Source organism: Hylobates moloch, unplaced genomic scaffold, assembly GCF_009828535.3.
Source record: "Hylobates moloch isolate HMO894 unplaced genomic scaffold, HMol_V3 SCAFFOLD_12, whole genome shotgun sequence".
Lineage (NCBI taxonomy): Eukaryota > Metazoa > Chordata > Mammalia > Primates > Hylobatidae > Hylobates > Hylobates moloch.
The window spans coordinates 45,300,391-45,328,159 of record NW_026652287.1 but is presented as its reverse complement, the minus strand read 5'-3'; the positions used below and the strand labels follow the sequence as shown (position 1 = coordinate 45,328,159).

The window sequence follows — 27,769 nt, the reverse complement described above, 5'->3', positions numbered from 1 at the left end:
AATGATTCTATAAATATGTTTCAATTAAATCCAGTTGATTGATAGTGCTGTTGAGTTCAGCTATATCATTAGTGATTTTCTGCAGAACTGATCTGTCAATTATTGATAGAGGTGAGTTGTTTTCCCTCAACTATAATCCTAGATTTGTGTATTTTGCCTTGTGGTTTTATATGTTTTTGCATTATGTATTTTGATGCTCTGTTTTATGGGCATAGATGTTAAGGATTATTATGTCGTATAGGATTGACTTCTTGATCATTATGAAATCTCTCTATCCCTTGTAATTTTTAAAAAATCTAAAGCCTGATTTGTCTGAATGTAATATAGGTCTTCCAAATTTCTTTTGATCAGGGTTAGAATGGCGTGTATTTCTTCATACTTGTATATTTAATGTATCTGTGTCTTTCTGTTTAAAATGCTTTTTTAAAATATAGTTTGGGGCCTTGTTTTTTATTTCACTCTGCCAGTCCCTTTCTTTTTTACTGGTGAATATATAGATAATACACATTTAAGTGACAGTTGGCATAATTGGATTCAGATAAACATATATATTATTGTTTTCTATTTGTTGTTGTTCTCTGTTTTTTTAACTTCTCTTTTTCTGCCCTTTTTCCTTTTAGCTGAGCATTCTATATGATTTTATTTTCTATATTATATATCTATATAGTCTACTTTTTCTTAGATTCTATTAGTGAATTTCCCAGAGTTTGTGGTATAGCATTCACAACCAATGGGCCTTCAATTTCAAATAATACTATCCTGGCTTCAGGAATAGTGCCGTATAATAGTTCTGAAGTGTGATAGACTGTTCTTCCTCCCATCACATATAACATTACTTTCATTCATTAGTTCAACTGGGAGCTATAAACTACTGAATACATCGTTGATATTATTATTTTTTCTTTTGAGACAGAATCTTGCTCTGTTGCCCAGGCTGGAGTGCAATGGCATGATCTCGGCTCACTGCAACCTCCGCCTCCTGGGTTCAAGCAATTCTCCTGCCTCAGCCTTCCTAGTAGCTGGGATTACAGGTGTGCACCACCACACCCAGCTAATTTGATATTATTATTTTGAAAAAACCTATATCTATTAGATCAGATAGGTATAAGAATAGTAAAGAATTTTTTGTGCCTTCAATTAATTGTTTCCTAACACTGTTCATATATATGTGTATGTATACACACACACACACACACACACGCACACACACAATCTGAATTTCTAACCCATATCATTTTTTTCTCTCTGATGAACTTCTTTTAACATTACTGGCAAGGCAGGTATACCAGTCACACATTCTTTCCATTTCATTCCCCCTCTATTTTTTTTTTTTTTTCCTCAGACCAGGTAATTTCAATTGTTTTACCTACATTTTAGTTTTTTTTTTCCCCACTGGTTGCTCACATCTGTTGAATACCTTTAGTGATGTTTTCATTTAAGTTGTTGTATCTTGCAGCTGCAGAAATTCTATATGGCTCAATTTTTAACATATTTTGGTATTATTTTATCCCTACATCAATTTTCTGGTTTTCTTTTAGTTCTTTGTTTATTATTGTCTTTACCAAGTTAAATATATTTAAGACAGTTGCTTTACAGTTTTTATTCAGTAAATCCAGTGTCTGAGGTTTCTCAGAGATGATTTATCTCAAATTGTTTCCATTAATGAGTCATATTTTCATGTTTCTGTTTTATTTATTTCTCTTGGGTTTTTTTGGGGGGGGGTTATTGAAAAGGAGACATTTGAATGTTATAATTGGCTAACTCTGGAAATCAGATTTTTGCCCCTTAATTGTTTGGTATTCTTGCTTGAAGGCTGAAATTATTCATTTCTTTTTCTTTTTTTAAATAGAGACAAAGTCTCACTATGTTGCCCAGGCTGGTCTTGAACTCCTGGCCTCAAGTGATCCTCCTGCCTCAGCCTCCCAAAGTTCTGGGATCTTTGTAATGTGGATCATCATTACAGGCTTGAGCCACTGCACCTGGCCTATTCATTTGTTTAGTAACATTTCCAAATTAGTTTGCAGAGGCTGTATTTCCTACTGGGTATAGACACTGAAGCCTCTGTTCTTTAGCTTGTGTTCATGCCGTGTTCTGACAGAGATTTCCTGACTTTAGCTTGTGTTCATCCAGCATTCTGACAGAGATTTCCTGAATGTTAGAAGCTAAAAGTAAAAAAGATGAAACAAAAACCTGACCTCTTCCAGTCTTCATGGATGGCTCTCTGCTGGGGCATTCTTTGAGCACTTAGCCACAGTATTTACTACTTTAGCCTTCTCTTGCTGTTTAAATCTGGATGTTAGCCAGAGCTGAAAAAGAGGATCCCCACCCGTCTTTTATGAAAATATATTGTTTCCTGTGCCTGCATGGGGCTTTCTCCATTCCCCAGTATATCTGGGTGCTTTCGAATATGCTGATTTGTAAAGAAAAATTATACTCTAGCCTTTTCTCCTGGGACTTAGATGGTCTAATATATGTCTTTTTTTTTTTTCCTTGAAATAGTGTCACTCTTTCACTGAGACTTGAGTGCAGTGGCACAATCGTGGCTCACTGCAGCCTCAACCTCCCAGGCTCAAGCAATCCTCCTACTTTCCTGAGTAGCTGGGACTACAGGCATGCACCACCATACCCACCTAATTTTGTTTATTTTTTGTAGAGATGAGGTCTCCCTACGTTGCCCAGGCTGGTCTTGAACTCCTTGCCTTTAAGCAATCTGACCCCCTTGGTGCTGAGACCAGCTCAGTTGTGGAGACCCTAACCCAGCAGCACTAGAGGAATTAGAGACACACACACACAGAAATTTAGAGTGTGGAGTGGGAAATCAGGGGGCTGACAGCCTTCAGAGCTGAGAGCCACGAACAGAGTTTTACCCACATATTTATTGACAGTAAGCCAGTGATAAGCATTGTGTCTATAGATTATAGATTAACTAAAAGCCTTCCTTACGGGAAACAAAGGGATGGGCTCTGGCTAGTTATCTGCAGCAGGAACATGTCCTTAAGGCACAGATGGCCTATGCTATTGTTTGTGGTTCAGGAACGCCTTAAGCAGTTTTCCACTCTGGGTGGGCCAGGTGTTCCTTGCCCTCATTCTGGTAAACCAACAACCTTCAGCATGTGCATCATAGCCATCACGAGCGTGTCACAGTGCTGCAGAGATTTTGTTTATGGCCAGATTTGGGGGCCTGTTCCCAACACCTTGGCCTCCCAAAGTACTGGAATTACAGGTGTGAGCCACCATACCTGGCCTTCTAATGTATGTCTTAGTCATCTTGTGTTGTCCTAGGTGGTTGCACACTTTTTGTGTATTTTGCAACATTTTAAAGTAGTTCCTGCCCAGTTTGACTCTAACTGGATTCCATTGTAGATGAAATAGAAAAGAGAGCCTTGTTTCAGACCTTTGGTTAGTCCCCAGACTGATTCGAAAATACAAAGGCAATAATTTGGAAACAAAATGTGATCTGTACTCTCTGTAGTGATCAGAGTTCTATACTGAGAACTCTGCTGTCTTCAAGACTGGCAATGAGATGGGCAGAGATGGACCAAAGAAAAAACAATACAAGGCTTTTCTATCATTTTTCACTTTCCTATGTATATATCTTTTTCTCTCTGTTAATAATATGGGATGTGAAAAATTGCAGTTTTAAATCTTCTGTTTGTTTTTGTAAAGCTGTCTGCTTTCTTGATGAGAAGGTTTTTTTTAAGCATCTTATTGGTTTATGTAATGTTATTGATTATTAAATGTCTGCTGTTGAGATTTATGGAATATAATCGATATTCATGAAAGCTGACACTGAATTCTAAGAACATTTGCAGTCTGTCCCCTTCTTTTCTTTCTCCTTTGACATTACCCAATAAAAAGTTACAATTTTTTCTATTTAGTTGGTAAAATCTCTTTTATTAGTCTTTTGTCATACTTAACTACATTTGATCTACAGGGAACCAGTCACCAGCTTCCAAATATTCCCTCTGTGTAATCACATAGAATAGGCTAAATCTCCCAAGTAAGAAATTGAAAAAACAAAACAACAACAACAACAACAAAAATATGAAATATCATCTACCAGAGTTGCTCATTAGGGACCCCGTGCCTAGAGTGTTTCTTTGTGTCCATCTTAGTCTATAAGACTGTTTTTTTGTTACTTATAACAGGATACCAGAACTGGGGTAATCTATAAGAAATGATATTTATTTTTTGCAGTTCTGGAAGCTGGGAAGATCAAGTAAGGTCAAAGTGGACATCTGGTGGGAACCTTCTTGCTGATGGGGACTCTGTAGAGTCCCTGGGTGGCACAGGGCATTACATGATGAGGGGGCTGTCTAGCTGAAGTATCTTCCTCTTCTCATAAGGACACCAGAACCTCATCTGTAATAACCCGTTTATTAATTAAGCCTTTCATACATGAGTGGATTAATCCATCCATGTGTTCCAAACCCTCAAGACCCACTCACCCCTTAAACCACTACCTTTCATTACTTCCACATTGGAGATTCAGTTTCAGCATGCATTTTGGAGGGGAAGACATTCAAACCTAGCAGTGGCTGATTGGGTATGCTTCCTCTGCTGAGGATATAATACAATTCCAAACTCTCAGAGGGAAGTTAGGAGTTAAGCAAATACCATAATTTTTACACAAACAGTATAGGCACACTCCACCCCCGTTATTAGTTATGCTCACGGGGCCCTCCCCTAAATACATTGTCTAGACACCACGAAAGGTTCAACATTGTGAACAAGCAGTTGTAAGGATATGCCATCTCAGGACTGCTAATTGTAACTCTCTTTTGCACAGTAGGTGGTAGGACTTTTTCATGACAAGTACTACAGACCCACTGTAGAAAGACATTAGGAGTAATCCAGGCAATAAGATTCACTTGCATAATTCACCAATAAGAGATATGTTCCTACTCAACTGTTATTTTAGCAAGCCCAATTCCAGCATCAGAATTCCAGCATCAGACAGTGAGTGTAGACACAGAATAAGAGTGGATTTACCATGTCATTGAATAAATGCTTGGAAACCACAGCATCATGGGAAGTTTATGAAGGTGAGTATGGGTTCTCAGTACTGTGAGTTTCAACCTTCCTTTTCTGGACATATGGGATGTTTCAGGACTCAGTGGCTTTTGAGGATGTGGCTGTGAACTTCACCCATGAGGAGTGGGCTTTGCTGGGTCCATCACAGAAGAATCTCTACAGAGATGTGATGCGAGAAACCATTAGGAACCTGAACTGTATAGGTATGGATGACATCATGTCTTCATTTAGTCAATTAGAGACATTTGTTTTGTGGTCATCAGTGCTGTTCAGTGATTTGAAATATGGAAAAGGGATACAGTTCACTCTTGAACAGCACAGGGTGAAGTGCCAGGCCCCAACCAGTTGTATGTCCTCATATAATTTTTTGTCTGCCACAGCTTAACCTACTGTTGACCGGCAGCGTTATCAGTCATATAAACAAGTGACGAGCACATATATGTCATATGTATTGCATACTGTATTCTCAGAATAAAGTAAGTTAGAGAAAGTAAATTTTTTTCTTTATTTTGGAGATGGAGTCTCGCTCTGTCACTCATGCTGGGGTGCAGTGGCGCCATCTTGGCTCACTGCAAGCTCCGCCTCCTGGGTTCACGCCATTCTCCTGCCTCAGCCTCCTGAGTAGCTGGGACTACAGGCGCCCGCCACCATGCCCGGCTAATTTTTTGTATTTTTAGTAGAGACAGGGTTTCAACATGTTAGCCAGGATGGTCTCTATCTCATGACGTTGTGATCCGCCCGCCTCAGCCTCCCAAAGTGCTGGGATTACAGGCATGAGCCACCACGCCTGGCCTAGAGAAAGTAAATATTAATAAGAAAATCTTAAGGAAGAAAAACTATATTTACTCTGCATTAAGTTGAAGTGGATCATCATGAAGGTTTTCATCCTCATCTTCACATTGAGTAGGCTAACTAAGAAGAGGGGTTGATATTGCTGTCTCAGGGGTAGCAGAGACTGAAGAACATTTATATATAAATGGACTTGTGCAGTTCAAACCTGTGTTGTTCAGGAGTCAACTGTAGTTCAATGAATGAATCATACATGATTGTAGTGTACATAAAATCTTAACAGTTTTTGTATCATTTTGTAATAATTTATAGTGAATTTTCTGGATCTCTCTTTTAGGAATGAAATGGGAAACCCAGAACATTGATGATCAGTACCAAAATCTCAGGAGAAATCCAAGGTAATTTGTACTTATAAGAGACAGGTGATGTCCGTGTAATGTTTCAGAGAATGACAAGAACTTTTAAAAAGAAGCAAAGATTATGAACAAGCCCAGCTTAAATTTATTTATTCTTAGAAAAATTTCTCTGTAAAAATATATTATTAAATGTGACATATATATATATATATATATATATTTTTTTTTTTTTTTTTTAGACAGAGTCTCGCTCTGTTGCCCAGGCTGGAGTGCAGTGGCGCGATCTCGGCTCACTGCAAGCTCTGCCTCCTGGGTTCATGCCATTCTCCTGCCTCAGCCTCCCGAGTAGCTGGGACTACAGGCACCCGCCACTGCGCCCAGCTAATTTTTTTTTTATTTTTAGTAGAGATGAGGTTTCACTGTGGTCTCGATCTCCTGACCTCATGATCCTCCCACCTCGGCCTCCCAAAGTGCTGGGATCACAGGCGTGAGCCACCGCGCCCAGCCGCGACATAAATATATTATTAAATGTGACATAGCTATTTAGTGTTTACAAAGTAGTTCCCATGGAAACAATATTAAGATTTCCCATATGAGGCTGGGTGTGGTAGCTCATGCCCACAATCCCAGCACTTTGGGAGGCTGAGACAGGAGGATCACTTGAGCCTGGGAGTTCGAGGCTGCAGTGATCTGTGATGGCACTGGTGCACTCTAACCTAAGTGACAGAGCAAGACCCTGTCTTAAAAAAAAAAAAAAAGAAAGAAAGGCTGGGCGCAGTGGCTCATGCCTGTAATCCCAGCACTTTGGGAGGCCAAGGCGGGTGGATCACGAGGTCAGGAGATCGAGACCAACCTGGCCAACATGGTGAAACCCCATCTCTACTAAAAATACACAAAAATTAGCTGGGTGTGGTAGTGCACGCCTGTAGTCCCAGCTACTTGGGAGGCTGAGGCAGGAGAATCACTTGAACCCGGGAGGCGGAGGTTGCAGCGAGCCGAGATAGCACCAACTGCACTCCAGCCTGACGACAGAGGGAGACTCCATCTCAAAAAAAAAAAAAAAAAAAAGAATCCCCATGTGCATATCATTGTCTTGAAAATAGCTGGGATTAAGTTATCTTGCACAACATTCAGTCCATTCACATTCAAGCAGGGCATGAAGCTTATAGCTCACCTGATAACATTAAAAATGTAAATCTAATACCTATTGATAAATATAATTCAATAATAAACCTTTAGTAATGTACTTTTCATTTTTTACAGATGTGATATGGTAGAGAGATTTGGTAAAAGTAAAGATGGTAGTCAGTGTGGAGAAACCTTAAGCCAGATTCGAAATAGTATTGTAAACAAGAACACTCCTGCCAGAGTAGATGCATGTGGAAGCAGTGTGAATGGAGAAGTCATAATGGGTCATTCATCCCTGAATTGCTACATCAGAGTTGACACTGGACACAAACACCGGGAGTGTCACGAATATGCAGAGAAGCCATATACACATAAGCAGTGTGGGAAAGGCTTAAGTTATCGCCACTCCTTTCCAACACGTGAAAGGCCTCACACTGGAAAGAAACCCTATGATTGTAAGGAATGTGGAAAAACCTTCAGTTCTCCTGGAAACCTTCGAAGACATATGGTAGTAAAAGGTGGAGATGGACCTTATAAATGTGAATTGTGTGGGAAAGCCTTTTTTTGGCCCAGTTTATTACGCATGCATGAAAGAGCTCACACTGGAGAGAAACCGTATGAATGTAAGCACTGTTCTAAAGCCTTCCCTGTTTACAGTTCCTATCTAAGACATGAAAAAATACACACTGGAGAGAAACCGTATGAATGTAAGCAGTGTTCCAAAGCCTTCCCTGATTATAGTTCCTATCTAAGACATGAAAGAACTCACACTGGAGAGAAACCCTACAAATGTAAACAATGTGGGAAAGCCTTCAGTGTTTCCGGTTCCCTTCGAGTACATGAAAGAATTCACACTGGAGAGAAACCCTATACATGTAAACAGTGTGGGAAAGCGTTTTGTCATCTTGGAAGCTTTCAAAGACACATGATAACGCACAGTGGAGATGGACCTCATAAATGTAAGATATGTGGGAAAGGCTTTGATTTTCCTGGTTCAGCACGAATTCATGAAGGAACTCACACTCTAGAGAAACCCTATGAATGTAAGCAATGTGGGAAATTGTTATCTCATCGCTCAAGCTTTCGAAGACACATGATGGCACACACTGGAGATGGCCCTCATAAATGCACGGTATGTGGGAAAGCCTTTGATTCTCCCAGTGTATTTCAAAGACATGAAAGGACTCACACTGGAGAGAAACCCTATGAATGCAAGCAATGTGGGAAAGCCTTCCGTACTTCCAGTTCCCTTCGAAAACATGAAACAACACACACTGGAGAGCAACCCTATAAATGTAAATGTGGAAAAGCTTTTAGTGATTTCTTTTCCTTTCAAAGTCATGAAACAACACACAGTGAAGAGGAGCCTTACGAATGTAAGGAGTGTGGGAAAGCATTTAGTTCTTTTAAATACTTTTGTCGCCATGAAAGGACTCACAGTGAAGAAAAATCTTATGAGTGTCAAACTTGTGGGAAAGCCTTCAGTCGTTTCAGTTACTTAAAAACTCATGAAAGGACTCACACGGCAGAGAAACCATATGAATGTAAGCAATGCAGGAAAGCATTCTTTTGGCCCTCTTTCCTTCTAAGACATGAAAGGACTCACACTGGAGAAAGACCCTATGAATGTAAACACTGTGGTAAAGCCTTCAGTCGTTCCAGTTTCTGTCGAGAACATGAAAGAACTCACACTGGAGAGAAGCCCTATGAATGTAAGGAATGTGGGAAAGCCTTCAGTTCTCTCAGTTCCTTTAATAGACATAAAAGGACGCACTGGAAGGATATTCTATAAGTGTATGGAATGTGGGAAAGCATTCATTAGTTTTGTCACATTCAGATACTTGAAAGAAATAAATCCTGTGAATGTAAACGTGGTAAAGCCTTAAGAAGTTTCCAGGCTGGGCGCAGTGGCTCATGCCTGTAATCCCAGCACTTTGGGAGGCCGAGGAGGGCAGATCACGAGGCCAGGAGATCAAGACCAGCCTGGCTAACATGGGAAACCCTGTCTCTACTACAAATATGAAAAAAAAAATAGCCGGGCATAGTTGCTCGCACCTGTAGTCCCAGCTACTCAGGAGGCTGAGGCAGGAGAATCCCTTGAACCCGGGAGGTGGAGGTTGCAGTGAGCTGAGATTGCACTACTGCACTCCAGCTTGGGTGATAGAGTGAGACTCCATCTCAAAAAAAAAAAAAAAAAAAAAGTTTCCATTTCTTTCAAATAGAGTTGCTGCCTCCTATATGCAAGAAGATTGGTTCCAGTACACGCTGTGTATACCTAAATCCACAGATGCCAGCTCTTTTATAAAATGGAATATTTGCATGTACCTACCCACATTCTCCTGTATACTCTATATCATGTCTAGATTAATTAAAATATGCATTGTAAAAGCTGTGTACATAGTTGTATTTAGGGAATCATGAGAAAAAAAAAATATATGTGTTCAGTACAGACCCAACTATTGCAGGCCTATCTACATAGTATATATCACTTATAATGTTACAGTTTCTTATTTCAATACTCAGATTACTTTTGTTTAATGACCTGAAAGAATGTGTTAACACCAACCACAATTCTGGTTTTTCTTTCTTGATAACCCAAGTATTATGATGGTTATGACAATGATGATTGCTGTATAGTGCCTAATGTGATGTGTAGAGGTGACTAGATGTGTGGCATCATAGATAAACAGTGAGACCTCAGGCTAACTTGAATCTTGACAGGACATCAAGACCTTCATCTATGTTGGAAGACCCAGGTTCTGATTGAAGATGTTGACTCTTTGCAGGAGGCTAATACTAATGTCGGCATCTGTTCAGCTTGAGGGCTGAAGATGTTTGTGTTGAAGGGTATGTCTTCATATTTGCAGATATTTAGTTAGAAGCATTGTTTTAGGAAGCTAGTTCTTTTTCTTTGAATCCCTAAAAAAAACCTTAGTGTTTGTTTGCATATTTTCCCTTATATGACACAGAAGCTTTTTTCAATCAAAGGATCTTAGCTGAGGTTGATAATCTTTAACACTTGCACCTTTCAGAGGCTATAGATGCCCCAAGATCTGCTGCAAATTTTTTGTGTGTCCAAATCAGTGCCACTGCTCCTCTTCTTAATCTTCTGCATCATCATCATCATCATCACTTGTAGAGGATTTTAGTATATCTTCAGTTTCCTTATTAGTAAGGATTTCTCTGTCCTCTTCTATGTTCCTCAGTGTTGTCTTTATTCCTGTCAGAGATAGCCTTTTCCACCAACTTTCTTTGCAACATTTAAGATATTCCTGACTGCTGTATCAGTCTTGGGGAAACCTCTGAAATCACTTACTCCCTCACTCCAATGGCTTCCAATATGCTTTGGGTGTCCTGGGCTTTAGGGCATCTACAGCTTCTGCAGTAAGCACAGTTGCATCTGCAATTGTGAAGCTGTTCCATAAGTACACTGTGGTACAGTCAGGGTTAGAATCAAGGCAACAAATTGTATAAATGTTGAGGTGGGGCTGGGTGCACTGGTTCACACCTGTAATCCTAGCACTTTAGGAGGCTGAGGCAGATGGATCACTTGAGGTCAAAAGTTCGGTACCAGCCTGGTCAACATGGTGAAACCCCATCTCTACTAAAAATACAAAAATTAGCCGGGCCTGGTATCATGCGCATGTAGTCCCAGCTACTTGGAAGGCTGAGGCAAGAGAATCACTTGAACCCAGGAGGCAGAGGTTGCAGTGAGCCAAGATCCTACCACTGCACTCCAGTCTGGGTGACAGAGTGAGACTTGGTCTCAAGAAGAAAAAAAAAAAGTTGAAGTGGGTGTAAATTGCTTTAATCTGCTTGATGATGCCTTGATCAAGTGGCTGTGGCAGTGATAACAGTGTTAGAAGGCAAGAACATCACACTTTTTCATCAGCATAACAGAAAAATTAAATTTTTGTTTCTGTATTGAACATGAGCTTTGCTGGATATAGGATTCTTGGTTAAGCTGTGTTTCATAGCAGAGCATGATGAGAGTGTGTGAGAGGCTTCCCACTGAAAGGAGGAATGGAACCTAAGAAAGAGCAAATATATGTATTTTACCCTAGTTATTATTACAGTAGTCAACTAATGTCACAAAACAATGATCAATATGAAGAATGGGATGGAAGAAGCAAATAATGTGGTTGGAGATTATAGCATTGTCTTCTTAGGAAACTGAAGACAAAACAACTGGAAATCTATTAAAACTGTGAAGGAGTCGGCCGGGCGCCGTGGCTCACACCTGTAATCCCAGCACTTTGGGAGGCCGAGGTGGGCGGATCACGAGGTCAGGAGATCGGGACCATGGTGAAACCCCGTCTCTACTAAAAATACAACAACAACGAAAAATTAGCTGGGCGTGGTGGCGGGCGCCTATAGTCCCAGATACTCGGAGAGGCTGAGGCAGGAGAATGGCGGGAACCCAGGAGGCGGAGCTTGCAGTGAGCCGAGATGGCGCCACTGCACTCCAGCCTGGGCGACAGAGCGAGACTCCATCTCAAAAAAAAAAAACAAAAAACTGTGAAGGAGTCAATTTGCTGCTTATGGAGTAAGCATACCCTGTATTCATGATAGCATATACTATTGACTTAAATAATATTTCTTGCAAATATATATAAATTTCTGAGGATGGTACTATATTTGTGGACAAGTATAAGTGTTTTCTGATGAGATGACCTAAGTATCACCTCCATGGATATATATATATACACAACTGATGGATTGAAGTCTCATCATCCCAGTGCTCATTGGGGAGAAATCCCGTAATGTAAGTAATTTGGGAAAATCCAATCCAAATTAACTCATGTATAGTGCTCCAGAAGATTTGCATCATCGAAGAAATGTTATAACATTTATAACCATTGGCCAGGTGTGGTGACACACATCTATAATTCCAGCACTTTGGGAGGCTGAGGTGGGAGGATCGCTTGAGGCCAGGAGTTCAAGACCAGCCTGGGGAACATAGTGAGACTCCGTCTATTTTATTTTATTTTATGTTGTTATGTTATTTACTTTTTGAGACAGAGTTTCACTCTTGTTGCCCAGGCTGGAGTGCAATGGCGCTATCTCGGCTCACTGCAACCTCTGCCTCCCGGGTTCAAGCGATTCTCCTGCCTCAGCCTCCCGAGTAGCTGGGATTACAGGCACCCGCCACTATGCTGCGCTAATTTTGTATTTTTAGTAGAGACAGGGTTTCTCCATGTTAGCCAGGATGGTCTCAATCTCCTGACCTTGTGATCCACCCGCTGTGGCCTCCCAAAGTGCTGGGATTACAGGCGTGAGCCACCATGTCCGGCCTTCTTTTTTAGAATGTGTAAATTAGACACAATTTTTTTCATGTCACGCACATAAAAGCAGTATTTTCCAGCAGTGGTCGCTCACTCTCCTCCTTGCTGGGCAGACAGTCAGTGTATCCAGGGTGCAGTGATTTTGGAGCATCCAGGTGTGGATGAACTATTTACTTGTGGTTGGAGCTTCCCAGATTCTCATAGCCGGGGGCCCAGGCATGGTGGCTCAAGCCTGTAATCCCAACACTTTGGGAGGCTAAGGCAGGAGGATCACTTGAGTCTAGGAATTTGAGACTAGTCTCAGCAACATAGGGAGACCCTGTGTCTACAAATGATTTTAAAAATTAGTTGGGTGTAGTGGTGCACGCCTGTAGTCTCAGCTATTTGGGAAGCTGAGGTGGAAGGATTGCTTGAGCTTGGCAGGGTGAGATTGGAGTGGGCCATGATTGTGCCATTGCACGCCAGCCTAGGCAACAGAGCAAGACCCTGTCTCAGAAAAAAAAAAATTAGCCAGGCATGCTGACATGTGCTTGTAGTCCCAGTTACTAGGTGGGAGGATAACTTGAACCCAGGAGTTTGAGGCTGTGGTGAGCTATGATCATGCCTCTGTACTCCAGCCTAGGTGACAGAGTGAGACCCTGTCTCAAAATAAATAACAGTGTAAGTTAAATAATAATAAGAAAGAGATTTTCTCCTGGCTCTGAAACCATTTCTGGACCTGCAAGGCAATCATGTGGAATGAAATGGGGCCATCCATCAACAGGGCAGGTAGTAGATTAGCCAGATTTACTGGTATAATGTTAGACATAGACCAATAGAACAGAATAGAAGAGACCAGAAATAATCTTCATTTATGGTCTGTTGATTTTCTACGAATGCCCCAAGATAATGGGGAAAGTGTTTTCAACATGGTGCTGGGACAATTGGATATTAACCTGCAGAAAGATGAACTGAGACCTTTATCTCATATCTTATATGAAAATTAACACACTAAATGATGAAAAGCAAAAATACAAAGTTAGCATCAGATGTAGGAGAGTATCTTTGTGACTGGGGTGGGGAAGGAGCTGTGTGTGTGTATGTGTGTTTAAGAACACCAAAGGCGCCTGTAATCCCAGCACTTTGGGAGGCTGAGGCAGGCGGATCACCTGAGGTCAGGAGTTTGAGACCAGCCTGGCCAACATGGTGAAACCCTGTCTCTGTTAAAAATACAAAAATTAGCCGGGTGTGGTCACGCTCGCCTGTAATCCCAGCTTCTTGGGAGGCTGGAGAATCGCTTGAACCTGGGAGGCAGAGGTTGCAGTGAACGGAGATCACACCACTGTACTCCAGCCTGGGCGACAGAGCAAGACTTTGTCTCAAAAATTAAAAAAAAAAAAAAGACAATCTGTCAAGATGAGACTTACAGAAGTCTCATTTGGGTTGTCTCCTAGAGGAAGGGTTTATAAAGTTGACAGTTTAGGGCAGAACCTTAAACTGACTCCAGGTGAGAGTTTCTTGATTTTGAAAATAAAGATCTTGAAGGCAAGATTGTTCCCACATGAGGTGGGAACAGGAGGGCATGTTGAGCTCCCAGAGTTAAGTCCTTAGGTTTCTCTCCCCCATCACCAGGGACTGATAGACTCTTGGGCCCCTTTCAACAGAGTCTGACTCCCAAGCTTGGGAATATGTTTGTCACTTGGCGTTTTCCTTGTAAATAGTAGTGCAGTAGACTGCTTACATGAACCAATTCAGATGTTTCCTTTTCTTCCGTTTTTATTCCTTTATAGAATATTGCTGTCATATAACTCCCCTTTTTGCCATATATTAAATAACTGTATTCCCTTGTTGGTGTGTTTTAATTTTTTGGCTGAAAATGAGTAGGCAGGCTAGGCACGGTGGCTCACTCCTGTAATCCCAGCACTTTGCAAGGCCAAGGCAGGTGGATCATTTGAGGTCAGGAGTTTGAGACCAGGCTGACCAATAAGGTGAAACTCCGTCTTTACTAAAATACAAAAATTAGCCGGGTGTGGTGGTGGGTACCTATAATCTCAGCTACTCGGGAGGCTGAGGCAGCAGAATTGCTTGAACCCAGGAGGCAGAGGTTGCAGTGACACGAGATCACACCACGCCACTACACTCCAGCCTGGGCGACAGAGTGAGACTCTGTCTCAAAAAAAAAAAGAAAAAAGAAAAAATGAGTAGACTGAGGGATAAGGTGTGAGGAACCCTTCGCCATGCCACCAACAGCCTTTCTTTCCAAATTCCTGACCACTGCAGGACGTCAAGCCCTCTCCGTGTTCCAGTATGGCCTGGTCCAGTCACCCCTCCTGCTCTGAGGCACGAGGATTGTTCCTTTGGCCACTGAGAATGCAATTCCCTTTTGTCCAAGAGGAAGAAGAAAGAAAGGCCCATTAGTACAGGGAGACGCCAGTGCCAGCTCTGGAAAGCCAGGAGCAAGTTCTTCTTAAATTCCAATGTCCTCTGACGAGGGCATGTCCTGCTGGTTTCTTATTTAAACAATAGGTTTGCGGATCTTTGACTCATTTAACTTACTGATAGGGGAAAATGGATCAGGGAGGATGCCGAAGCTGGCCAGGGCAATGGCCAAGAATCTGTCATTCTGGCCCCTCTCAGGCGCTTGCCTTACCTCTCCTCTCTGCACTACGTCCCCCCAGGGGGAGGGGCCTAGGGCACTATCCAATCGGGTTCTGAGGGCGGGGCCATGCCAACAGTCCAATCAGGCGTGCTGTAGGGCAGCGGGCGGGGCGACGCGCCGAAGCCCGTGGGTTTGGTTTTTTTTCCCCCTCGCCTTGGCGCCCTCGGGTTGTTCTCGGCTTCTCTGAGAGTGCTGAGGGTGTGTCAGCTCAGGTTGTGTCGCGATTTGCCCTGCTCTGGCCAGGAGAGCCACAAGGAGGATGCCGGGACACCCTGGAGTCCAGGAAATGGTGAGTGTGCCGGGCAGGGGTCCCGACACGCGGGAGGAGGGACTGGCTGGAACCAGCTGGGACCGGCTGTGGCGGGACCCGGGCCTTCCCGCGGGCGACTCCGGGGTCTGGGGCCCTAGTCCCCATGGCACAGCTCGGCCCTCGGTCCCCTCGGCCGCAGGGTGGCCCTGGTCCGGCCGGCAGTCGGGACCCCGGGCGTCCTGTCCCGTCCCCGCGTGGCGACTTCGGCCCCAGCCCCAGAGCCCTCTCTGGGCAGCTCCGCGCCCGCAGGCCCGCGTCTCCCCCAGATTGTGCGGGGACCACGGGAGGGTCATGGGGAGAATTCCCGCCTCGGGTGTGACTTTAGCGAAACGACGTGTACCAGGTTCTAGAATGTTCCTTACATCGTTGATAAGGAAACAAATAGGTTTTGTTATACCATAAAGTCGCAGTTTCTAAGACCCTCTCGACGACTTTTAGGGAAAACTTACTGTGTTTAATAATCTATTTTCCACAGAGCAAAGGATAAGTCTTTTAGATTTAATTTTGTTGTTTGTGGATATTTTACGAGAGGAAAGCAGAGATAGCAGCTTGGAAGTTAGTTGTGTGAAATGGTTGTGCCTCACCTCCCAGTATCTTTCCTTGGCACAGACATCTTATGTGTTGAAGATCCTCTTTGGAAATTTTTCTGGGTGATCTGTCCTCGAGCATAGTTGCAGATCAGCGCTGAGCCTCCCCGGCTTTATCACCTTGAAAACGTCGACTCAATTGTGTGTTAGTATTTAAGTAAATGTAAGGTGTATTCAATCACTAGAGCGTGAAGGATGGTACAAAATATTTCCAAAAAGGCAAGAAAGGTGAATTTCTGGAAAAAAGAAATCCAGTATTACATCCTGCTTTTTTTTTTTTTTTTTTTGGAGACAGAGTCTCACTCTCGCTGAGGCTTGAATGCAGTGGGGAGATCAAGGCTCACTGCAGCCTCGACCTCCCCAGCTCAAGCGATCTTCCCACTTCACCCTCCCCAGTAGCTGGGACTACCACACCCAGCTAATTTTTTTTAGAGAGGCTGCCTCTTTATGTTGCCCAGGCTGGTCTCAAACTCCTGAGCTCAAGTGATCCTCCCAAAACGTTGGGATTACAGGCGTGAGCCACTGTGCCTAGCCTAAATATTATTTTAACCCCTTTTTCTTCTAAGTTTCTGAGGCTCGTTTTTTTCTTTTGGTTGATTTCAAAAGGAATTCCAGGGCTTAGACTTACAATTCCTAGGTGTGTTAAAATATGATTGTTTAGAAAACCACTTCTGACTGGGCACAGTGACTCATGCCTGTAACCCAAGCATTTTGGGAGGCCAAGGTGGGTGGATCTCCTGAGCTCCGGAGCTCCAGACCAGCCTGGGCAACATGGCGAAACCCTGTCTCCAACAAAAAATACAAAAAATTAGTCAGGCATAGTGGTGCGTGCCTGTGGTCCCACCTATTTTGGAGGCTGAGGTGGGAGGATCGCTTGAGCCCACGAGGTGGAGGTTGCAGTGAGCCAAGATCGTGCCACTGCACTCCAACCTGGGTGACAGAGTGAGACCCCACCTAAAAAAAATTATAATAATTAACTATTGATTACCTTATTAGTTTGACTAATGATTATAGTTTGTCATGATTAATAGTTTGACTAGTGATTAAATAATCATTTATAATTAACTTCACTTTCCAAAAGGAATAGATATTTGTGGGTTTTGTTTTGAAACTAGATAATGTTTTACAGTTTACTTCCATGCTTTATACATAAATACTTGGTTTGAGTGATTTTACTGAATTCTTGAAACACTGGGTTTTTCTCATTTAAAATATCAAAAGTGTTCTAAAGCCACATGACTGGTGAGCAGAGGCCTGAGGCAGTGACTAGACGGTAAGACCACCTTTGACTCTGCCAAAGGAAGTAATTAAGACCCAGGTGGTTCTCCTCAGGGTGCTTCCCCTGCAGGTGTCCTACGTACTCTTATCAAGGAGAGCAGGTGTCCTACATACTCACACCTATCAAAGACCCCTTTGGTACTGACAGAAACTGAGCATTGGAAAACTGGGGATCCACATGTATGTGGTGGGGAGGGGAACAGCATGATACTTTCTGGGGTTGTAATTGTAATTTCCTTGGGCCTGCTTTTAGACAGTGGATTTGAGGGGTAGTTGTTGTTGTTTTGTTTGAGACAGGGTCTTACTCTGTCACCCAGGCTGGGGTGCAGTGGCACAGTCTTGGCTCACTGCAGCCTCCTGGGCTCAAGTGATCCTCCCGCCTCAGCCTCCCAAGTAGCTAAGACTACAGGCACATGCTACCATGCTTGGCTAATTTTTTTTTTTTTTTTTTTGAGATGGAGTCTCACTCTGTCGCCCAGGCTGGAGTGCAGTGGTGCCATCTCGACTCACTGGAAGCTCCGCCTCCCGGGTTCACGCCATTCTCCTGCCTCAGCCTCCCAAGTAGCTGGGACTACAGGCACCTGCCACCACGTCCAGCTAATTTTTTGTATTTTTAGTAGAGACGGGGTTTCACCATGTTAGCCAGGATGGTCTTGATCTCCTGACCTCATGATCCACCCACCTCGGCCTCCCAAAGTGCTGGGATTACAGGCGTGAGCCACTGTGCCCAGCGCTAATTTTTTTGTTTTTTGTAGAGACAGGGTCTTGATACATTGTCCAAGCTGGTCTCAAACTTGTAGCCTCAGGGAATCCCATCTTGGCCTCCCAGGTGTTGGGATCACAGACGTGAGCCGCCACTCCTGGCTTTCAGTTTTGCATCCCCAGTGTTGCTGCATTCCGAGTATAATATTTACATGTTGAGAAAGTCTGTGAAGTTAGGACTTTTGTCTCTTGGATCTAAGATTGATGAATTTGAAGCCGGGCACGGTGGCTCATGCCTGTAATCCCAGCACTTTGGGAGGTCGAGGCAGGTGGATCACCTGAGGTTGGGAGTTTGAGACCACCCTGACCAACATGGAGAAACCCCGTCTCTACTAAAAATACAAAATTAGTTGGGTGTGGTGGCACATGCCTGTAATCCCAGCTGCTCGGGAGGCTGAGGCAGGAGAATTGCTTGAACCCATGAGGTGGAGGTTGCGGTGAGCTAGAGATCGCGTCATTGCACTCCAGCCTGGGCAACAAGAGTGAAACTCCGTCTCCAAAAAAAAAAAAAGAAGACTGATGAATTTGAGAGTTCATTTGGGTCAGAACCTTAAACTGAATCTGGGACTGAACGACTCTAGGTGTTATGCCTTAATGGTGAGAGTCTGAACCCCAAGCTTGTTAAGGTGTTTGACCGTCTGTGTGTGGGTTTGACAATTCTGAATTGTGGGGAAGCAGGCTGCTAAGCTGATTAGAATATTTGTGTTTCTTTCCTTTGGATTCCTTTTTCTGTTTATTATGGTGCTTCAACTGTAGTTTCCCTTAGCATTTTGTAATTTATACATGTGAGTGTGTAGGATTTTCGTTTCTTTGGCTTTGAAAATGAAAGTTGATAAATATGATGTAAGGCAAGACAATTCTGGAACCAAACAGAATTGTGTTCCTTTTGTGCAAAAGAATCTCAAGATGCAAGATGAGTGCATTGAAGTTCTCAGGTACATTTTTCATTTTTAAGTCAGTTTTGTATGTGTATATCCCTAGAGGATGTGACATTTAAAAGGCTCTCTACTCTTTAAGAAAAATGAATTTTGGGTCGGACACAGTGGCTCACGCCTGTAATCCCAACACCTTGGGAGGCTGAGGCGGGCAGATCATGAGGTCAGGAGATCAAAACCGTCCTGGCTAACATGGTGAAACCCTGTCTCTACTAAAAATACAAAAATTAGCCTGGCGTGGTGGTGTGCGCCTGTAATCTCAGCTACTCAGGAGGCTGAGGCAGGAGAATCGCTTGAACCTGGGAGGCGGAGATTGCAGTGAGCCAAGATCGCGCCATTGCACTCCAGCCTGGGCATCAAAGTGAGACTCTGCCAGAAAAGAGAAAAAAGAAAAAGAAAAATGAATTTTTATTTTAATTGATAAGATGAAAATTCAGTTGAGTTCCTATTTTAATGATACGAGGGAAACTACTCAAAACTTATGTAATCTTTGAGACTTTTTTACATTTAGAGAGTTAGGTTTAAATCCATCATGCATTAAATAGGCTACTCATTCCTGAAAGCACTGCCCTCTGGGATACAGTAGAAAGACAAACTATGATGCAATTTGTCATTTAGTTAGAGATTTTTTTCTTAGTTTACACTTTTATACCCATTATTATTTAAAGGATGAAATCTTACAATGGTTTCCTATGTTTAAAAAAAGTGAAAATTCAATAAATTTTAGAAACAAGTTAAAAATAATGGCTAATAGTAAAGTATGGTTTATATAATTTTTTTCAATCATTTAAAATACACACAAAGGTTTAAAAAAATCTAAAAGAAAGTGTGGGTTGAGAAAACTTACTGCCAGAATATTCTGGTTTACCCTAGTGCTCTTGCTCCAGCCACCCCCAGATAACCAGTTTTGATAATAACTTGTGCATCCGTTAGTGTTTCTTTATATAAAAACAAGCAATTGCAAATGCATATTTTTCCTATTCACTATTGGTGAATGCGTTGTCTTTTTTGTTGTTGTTAGAGACAGAGGACAGGTTCTTGCTCTGTCACCCAGGCTGGTGTGCAGTAGTGCAATCATAGCTCTCTGTAACCTTGAACTGGGCTCAAGTGATTCTGCCATCTCAGCCTCCTGAGTAGCTAGGACTACAGTCACATGCCAGCACACCCAGCTACTTCATTTTTTATATAGAGATGGGGTCTGTCTATGTTGCTCAGGCTGATCTTGAACTCCTGGGCTCAAGCGATCCTCCACTTTGGCCTTCCAAAGCATGGGGATTGCAAGCGTGAGCCACCAGAGCCACCATGCCTGGCCCTGTTCACCATTGTTCTTGTAATTAGTGGTTGGACTCTACATTTTTAATGTTTCACAATTGACCACTTCATCCTCTTCCCTTAATGCCCCACTTCTGGACAAGCTGAGAAGGCCTGGGCATCCTTCCTCTGTCATGGGCAGGAGACTCAAACCATATAACCAGCTGCCCATGCAGAGGAACTTGCGCCCAGCCCCACTTCCAACCACAGTAAACACCCCGGGCAAGTCCCCTTCCTTGCTCTTTTAAGCCATTTCCCACCTGCTTGAGAGGCCTGCCCTGTTCTCCCTAGAGGCCTCAGTCATGGGAGTAATAAGCCTTTTCATACCCTCTCAGTGTGTGTGAGACCCACTGTCATCAGTGTCATCATTGCAGCCTCGCCCTTCTAGGTGACTAGCAGTTGGTGCTGTGAACAAGATGTCTAGATATTGACCACCACTCATGGGTCTATCTTCTCTTGTTCTGAATTGCTGACCCGCTCTATGGCCCATTTAGAGTTTGAGCTGCTGCTTACTGGGAGCACATGCTTTGTGCTGTGCTGCTCTGTGTTTCTTCCATTGTTGAGCCCTACCAAGTCTGGTTCTAGATTCAGCTGACCTTAGTTGACAGTTTGATAATTCCTTGGAATTGGGGAGCTGGAGTATGGGAGTAGGGCCTTCCTTAAAGTGGTCCTGGGTTTACATCCTGGGCAAGGACCTACCTGTGTTTTTGTTTTGTTTTTTGTTTTTGTTTTTGTTGTGGGCCTGGGGGGCTGGTGGTGAGAAAGCCAGCTGACTACTTATTGCTTTGGGGGCAGGGGGCTCAGGAGCTCTTGGTGGGGCGGGTCCGCTTCTGCTTCACCATCACAGGCTTCTGGCTGCACAGGATGGCGCTGGCTCTGCAGATGGCTGCCATGCGCAGGTCGGGGAGGTACTTGTTCTTGAGGATCATGTGTCTGATGCTGCTGAGAGTGGCGCGAGCATTCTTGTTGCTGGTGGTCTGCGCGTAGGAGGTGGCAGGCTTTGGCTGGCCGGATCTCCGCTTCATGACCACCACCACACCTTTGCCCTTGGCTGCCGGCTCCACGCCCACAGTCTTGTGGTCAATCAGCCCGTTGTAGCGGAAGGAGTTGGGGCCTTCAAGTTACAGGGCTCGGTGCTGTAGGTCGGCTTATTCCTCTTGATCAGAAACTGGAGCAGTTCTGCATGACCGTCCATTGCAGATGCACGGACATGGTGGCGGCTCCTCTCACAGTGGCAGCCTGAGACCTGTGTATTTATAGTGAAGTTGTGACTGATGCCTGGGTTGCCCCAAATGTAAAGAGTGGGAGTAGAGGGGGGACTATATATACTGTGTCAGAGGTTGGTCATTATATGGCTGCCCCTGGAAGAGCAGTCCTTCAAAAAGAGGACAGGGAGGGAAGGTGGGGAACAGCAGCCATTAGATGATGGGCTGAGTCCACACTCTTAAACAGCAGAAGGTTCCCCAAGACCCTAAAGTGCTATTGCTGCTGCTTCATGCGTCTCTCCCACAACAGAGAGCTTGACCTTTGCGTTTAGTGGGAGATAACACCCATGGCATAGCTGTGGCATAGCAAAGAAGTTAGTTCAAACCTGACTTAAACCTGGGGTTCTTAAACCTTCTAGAGCAACCATTGCCGTAGGGGAGGTGCTTCACCCTGATGACAGTGATGACACCCTGATGACACAGGCTCTCTGGTGGGGAAAAAACACTATTAGTACCCAGGTTAGAGAGGACACACCCTCCCCCAAAGTACATCCAGTAACCAAAAAACAAAACAGGGAAGGGGAGGAACAAAAGAAAAAAACACTGATGAAACAGAAGTCCACAGTTTGACCCACTTGGAAATGTATTAAAGGAATTTGCATAACAAAAATCATAAAAGGGCACTCCTTGGGTTTTTGGCCTCTATAATGTAGGTTCTGAATTTTAACATCTGTATCAGTTGATAAACCTTCATAGGATTAATACTAGGGCTCATGTTATAGTTATACCTGGGTATCCCATCAAATTTAATGAAGGTATCCTGATAATCATAGAGGAGTTACTGAATATAAAATAAATAGAGCAGAAATCCCTGTGCCTCTCCTTAGCCATCATAACTATTGCGTTGACTAAGTCATTCTTGTTTGTATTATAGAACAAATTGTCTTAAAATATCACATAGGGCCAGGTGTGGTGGCTCATGCCTGTAATCCCAGCACTTTGGGAGGCCAAGGTGGGTGGATTGCTTGAGCCCACGAGTTCAAGGTCAGCCTGGGCAACATGGTGGGACCCTGTGTCTACAAAAAATACAAAATTAGCCGGGTGTAGTGGCACGAACCTGTAGTCCTGGCTGCTTGGGAGGCTGAGGTGAGAGGGTAGCTTGAGTCTGGGAGGTTGAGGCTGCAGTAAGCTGTGACTGTGCCACTGCACTCCAGCCTAGGTGACAGGGCGAGACAACAGCCCTTAAAAAAATCCCACAGTGACCAAGGAAGCTCTGAACCAGTGAGTTATTTATTTATTGAGACAGAGTCTCGCTCTGTCACCCAGGCTGGAGTGCAGTGGCACGATCTCAGCTCACTGCAACCTCCGCCTCCCTCGTTTGAGCAATTTTCTTGCCTCAGCCTCCCCAGTAGTTGGGATTACAGGCGCTCGCCACCACTCCCAGCTAATTCTTGTGTTTTTCGTAGAGATGGGGTTTTGCTATGTTGGCCAGGCTGGTCTCAAACTCTTGGCCTCAAGTGATTCATTCACCTGCTTCGGCCTCCCAGTGTGCTGGAATTAGAGGCATGAGCCACTGCACCTGGCCATAAATTTAAATTAAGTCTTTGGCAGTTATAAATTAGATTGACAAAATGGGACCCCATGGAATTTACTCCCCAATTAAATTAGTTAATATGACTCAATGTAAATTGAGCTGGGCCTGGAAGGATTGACAGCCATTATACAAAACCATTAATACAAAATGGTTGTATGGTTGTAGTCAAGGGGCAATTATCCCCAGTGCTGTGCTGCTTTTTGCTTTTTTTTTTTTTTTTTTTTTTTGAGACAAGATCTCACTCTGTTGCCCAGGCTGGAATCCAGTGATGCAATCACAGCTCACTGCAGCCTCCAATACCTGGACTGAAGCATCCTCCTGCATCAGCTTCCTGAGAAGCTGAGACCACAGGTGCGCCACCATGCTTCAGCTAATTTTTTTTTATTATTTTTTTGTAGAGATGAGATCTCACTATGTTGTCCAGGCTGGTCTTGAACTCCTGGGCTCAAGCAGTCCTCCTACCTCAGCATCCCAAAGTGCTGGGATTACAGACGTGAGCCACTGCACTTGGCTGAGTATTTCTCCTTTTAACAGCCTAATTTGGCCTGGCCTGTTTTTGTTTTTTTGTTTTGAGATAGAGTCTCGCTCTGTCACCCAGGCTAGAGTGCAGTGGCGCAATCTTGGCTCACTGTAACCTCCACCAGCCGTGTTCAAGTGATTCTTCTGCCTTGGCCTCCCGAGGAGTTGGGATTACAGGCGTGCACCACAACGCTCAGTTGAATTTTTTTTTTTTTTTGAGACAGAGTTTTGCTGTTGTTGCCGGGGCTGGAGTGCAGTGGCACGACCTCAGCTCACTGCAACCTCACCTTCCAGTTTCAAATGATTCTCCCCCCTCAGCCTCCCAAGTAGCTGGGATTATAGGCACCCACCACCATGCCTGGTTAATTTTTGTATTTTTAGTAGAGACGGAGTTTCACCATGTTGGCCAGGATGCTCTTGAACTCCTGGCCTCATGATCCACCTGCCTTGGCCTCCCAAAGTGCTGGGATTACAGGCATGAGCCACCACGCCTGGCCAATTTTTGTATTTTTTTAAGTAAAGACGGTTTCACCATGTTGGCCAGGCTGGTCTCAAACTCCTGATCTCAGGTGATCCACCCTCCTCAGCCTCCCAAAGTGCTGGGATTATAGGTGTGAGCCACCATACCCAGCCTAATTTGGCTTGTTCTTAAATCTGGGTGCCTCAAAGTGGATTATTGCAATTTACTGCTGTGATCCCAACCTATTGAGCCCCTACACCCAATATCCAACATTATGGAAATTACTGACTCCATCCAATGAACAAGTGGTAGATATTCTGGAGTCACAGATTTGTATAGGTTTTGTTCAGTCTCTATTTCAACAGACTCTTAGCTGCAGTTTACCTTCACCGTTGAAGGGATTTAGTCCACCTTTATCTGGTTTCTATTCAGGGAACCTCAGTAGCCTTGCTATTGCAGTCTTTGCAGGCAAGATCTAAATTTTATCTACCTTTCTCCAGGAGCACAGGCATGGCATTACATTAGAGTCATTGCTGGCCAGGCGCAGCGGCTCATGCCTGTAATCCCACACGGGTGGGAGGCTGAGGCGAGAAGATCACTCGAGGTCAGGAATTTGAGATCAGCCTGGCCAACATGGCAAAAACCTGTCTCTACTTTAAAAAAAAAGCAAAGATTAGCCAGGTGTGGTGAGCGCCTGTAATCCTAGCTACTTAGGAGGCTGAGGCACAAGAATCACTTGAACCTGGGAGGTGGAGGTTGCAGTGAGGCAAGATTGTGCCACTGCACTCCAGCCTGGGTGACAGAGCAAGACTCCGTCTCAAAAAAAAAAAAAAAAAGTCATTGCTCTCTGGGGACAGTCATTTGACATTCATTCAGGACATACAAATATTGAAAGAAAAGAGCTTACAAAAAGTGGAAGGGCTATTGCCCCATCTAGAATGTAAGAGGCACTGACACCTTGGCTAAATTCCTGGAAATTATGTGGTAAGCAGAGGACTGCATCCTCCCTGACATAGTGAAGAAATAGCGTACTTTTGTTTTTGTTTTTGTATTTTGAGACAGTGTCTCTCTGTCACCCAGGCTGGAGTGCAGTGGATCTCGGTTCACTGCAATCTCTGCCTCCCAGGTTCCAGCGGTTCCCATGCCTCAGCCTCCTGAGTAGCTGATATTACAGGTATGCACCACCATGTCTGGCTAATTTTTTTGTAGTTTTAGTAGAGACGAGGTTTCACCATGTTGGCCAGGCTAAGAAATAGCTATTGACTTTCTCACCATCACAATATCTTTTAGATTCTTTTGTTCTTTGTTCTGGAGGCAACATAATCCTTGTGCGCAAATTTTAATTAAATTCAGTTATGCTGTGACTTGCAGGTTGGCCCACCTTGAATGGGTATTTCTACCACAGAGGCTTCTAGACTGTTCAAATTGCCATGTAATTAATGCCCTCAGACTCCTTTACTATGTAGGCTTCTTTTTTTGAGATGGAGTTTCGCTCTTGTTGCCCAAGCTGGAGTGCAATGGCGTGATTTCGGCTCACTGCAACCTCCGCCTCCTAGGTTCAAGCAATTCTCCTGCCTCAGCCTCCCCAGTAGCTGGGATTACAGGCATGCACCACCACGCCCGGCTAATTTTGTATTTTTAGTAGAGACGGGGTTTCTCCATGTTGAGGTTGGTCTCGAACTCCTGACCTCAGGTGATCTGCCCACCTTGGACTCCCAAAGTGCTGGGATTACAGGCGTGAGCCACCATGCCCAGCCAGACTATGTAGGCTTTAGCAACCCCTTCTTGTGTCCCCTGTAGGTAGCCAGATGGTCATAAGTTGTTCACAGGCTTCTCTGATGCAACCCCACACTATGTGCCAGTACCACATTGAACAGAAATGCTGTGTGAGGGGACTCCCTTGCCTTGTTCTTCATCTTACTGGGAAAGCTTCTTGTTTTTCACTATTAAGTATGATGTTAGCTGTAAGTTTCTTGTAGATGTTCTTTCTTAAGCAGTAGCTTCTCTCTATTGCTAGTTTGCTGTCATAAATGGAAGTTGTACTTTGCCAAATGCTTTCTCATTTTCATTATCCTTTTCATTTGTGATATTAGTAATTTCTGTCCTCTTTGTTATCCTCAGTTAGCTTGACTAGATTTTTTTTTATCAATTTTATTCATCTTTTCAAAGAGATGGCTTTTGGTTTTGATTTTTTTTATTTCTTGCAGTTTCACTATTTGAAAAAATTTCCTTTCTTTTGCTTACTATGGTTTTAATTTGCTTTTTCTAATTTCCTAAAGCACATGCTTAGATAATTGATTATATATTTTTCTTCCTTTCTAGTGTATATGTTCAGTCGCATACTTGTCCTCTATGTATATACTTTTGCTGTGTCCCACAAAAGTGTGTGTGTGTGTGTGTGTGTGTTTTGAGACGGAGTCTCACTCTGTCACCCAGGCTGGAGTGCAGTGGCACGATCTTGGTTCACCGCAACCTCTGCCTCCCAGGTTCAAGCGATTCTCGTGTCTCAGCCTCCCAAGTAGCTGGGATTACAGGCATGCGCCACCATGCCTGGCTAATTTTTTTGTATTTTTAGTAGAGACAGGGTTTTGCCAGGTTGCCCCAGGCTGGTCTCGAACTCCTGACCTCAAGTGATCCACCCACCTGAGCCTCCCAAAGTGCTGAGATTATAGGCGTGAGCCACCACGCCCAGCCCCTACAAAGTTTAATAAGCTGTATTTTCATTCATTTATTTTTTATTTTATTATTATTATTTTTTTTTGAGATGGAGTCTTGCTCTGTCGCCCAGGCTGGAGTGCAGGCTGGAGTGCAGTGGTGCGATTGCGGCTCACTGCAACCTCCACTTCCCTGGTTCAAGCAATTCCCCTTCCTCAGCCTCCCAAGTAGCTGAGATTACAGGTGCATGCCACCATTCTCATCTGATATTTTTGTATTTTTAGTAGAGACAGGGTTTCACCATGTTGGCCAGAGTGGTCTCGAACTCCTGACCTCAGGCAGTCCGCCCACCTTGGCCTCCAAAGTGCTGGGATTGCAGGCGTGAGCCACCAGGCCCAGACTTTCATTCATTTAGGTAAAAATGGTTTTATGAGATTTTGAGGGCTGCTTTTTAACACAAAAGGAAAATTTTTTTTTTTATACTTTAGGTTTTAGGGTACATGTGCACAATGTGCAGGTTTGTAACATATGTATCCATGTGCCCTGTTGGTTTGCTGCACCCATTAACTCATCATTTAGCATTAGGTATATCTCCTGATGCTGTCCCTCCCCCCTCCACCCAACCCACAACAGTCCCCGGAGTGTGATGTTCCCCTTCCTGTGTCCATGAGTTCTCATTGTTCAATTCCCACCTATGAGTGAGAACATGCGGTGTTTGGTTTTTTGTCCTTGCGATAGTTTACTGAGAATGATGTTTTCCAGTTTCATCCATGTCCCTACAAAGGACATGAACTCATCATTTTTTATGGCTGCATAGTATTCCATGGTGTATATGTGCCACATTTTCTTAATCCAGTCTATCGTTGTTGGACATTTGGGTTGGTTCCAAGTCTTTGCTATTGTGAATAGTGCCGCAACAAACA

General features: G+C 43.7%; 2 protein-coding genes and 1 pseudogene across 4 annotated transcripts in view; 2 read left to right on the top strand and 1 right to left on the bottom strand.

Annotated features, from left to right (window-relative positions):
* The window catches only part of LOC116478503 (zinc finger protein 44), a 96,218-nt gene extending 83,950 nt beyond the window's left edge, over positions 1 to 12,268 (top strand). For all 3 annotated transcript variants that reach the window (XM_032169778.2, XM_032169779.2, XM_058425195.1), the window contains 3 exons: positions 5,111 to 5,237; positions 6,161 to 6,221; positions 7,443 to 12,268. In XM_032169778.2, the coding sequence (XP_032025669.2) occupies positions 5,111 to 5,237; positions 6,161 to 6,221; positions 7,443 to 9,099 (1,845 nt within the window). In that variant the 3' untranslated portion in view covers positions 9,100 to 12,268. The remainder of the gene's footprint in view (positions 1 to 5,110; positions 5,238 to 6,160; positions 6,222 to 7,442) is intronic.
* Positions 12,269 to 15,369: 3,101 nt separating this feature from the next.
* Positions 15,370 to 27,769, top strand: part of LOC116478510 (zinc finger protein 709-like) — a 29,214-nt gene continuing 16,814 nt past the window's right edge. Inside the window, exon 1 of the mRNA XM_058425196.1 lies at positions 15,370 to 15,519. Coding sequence (XP_058281179.1) covers positions 15,490 to 15,519 — 30 coding nt within the window. The 5' untranslated portion in view covers positions 15,370 to 15,489. The remainder of the gene's footprint in view (positions 15,520 to 27,769) is intronic.
* Positions 15,891 to 22,667, bottom strand: LOC116478514 (large ribosomal subunit protein eL28-like; annotated as a pseudogene).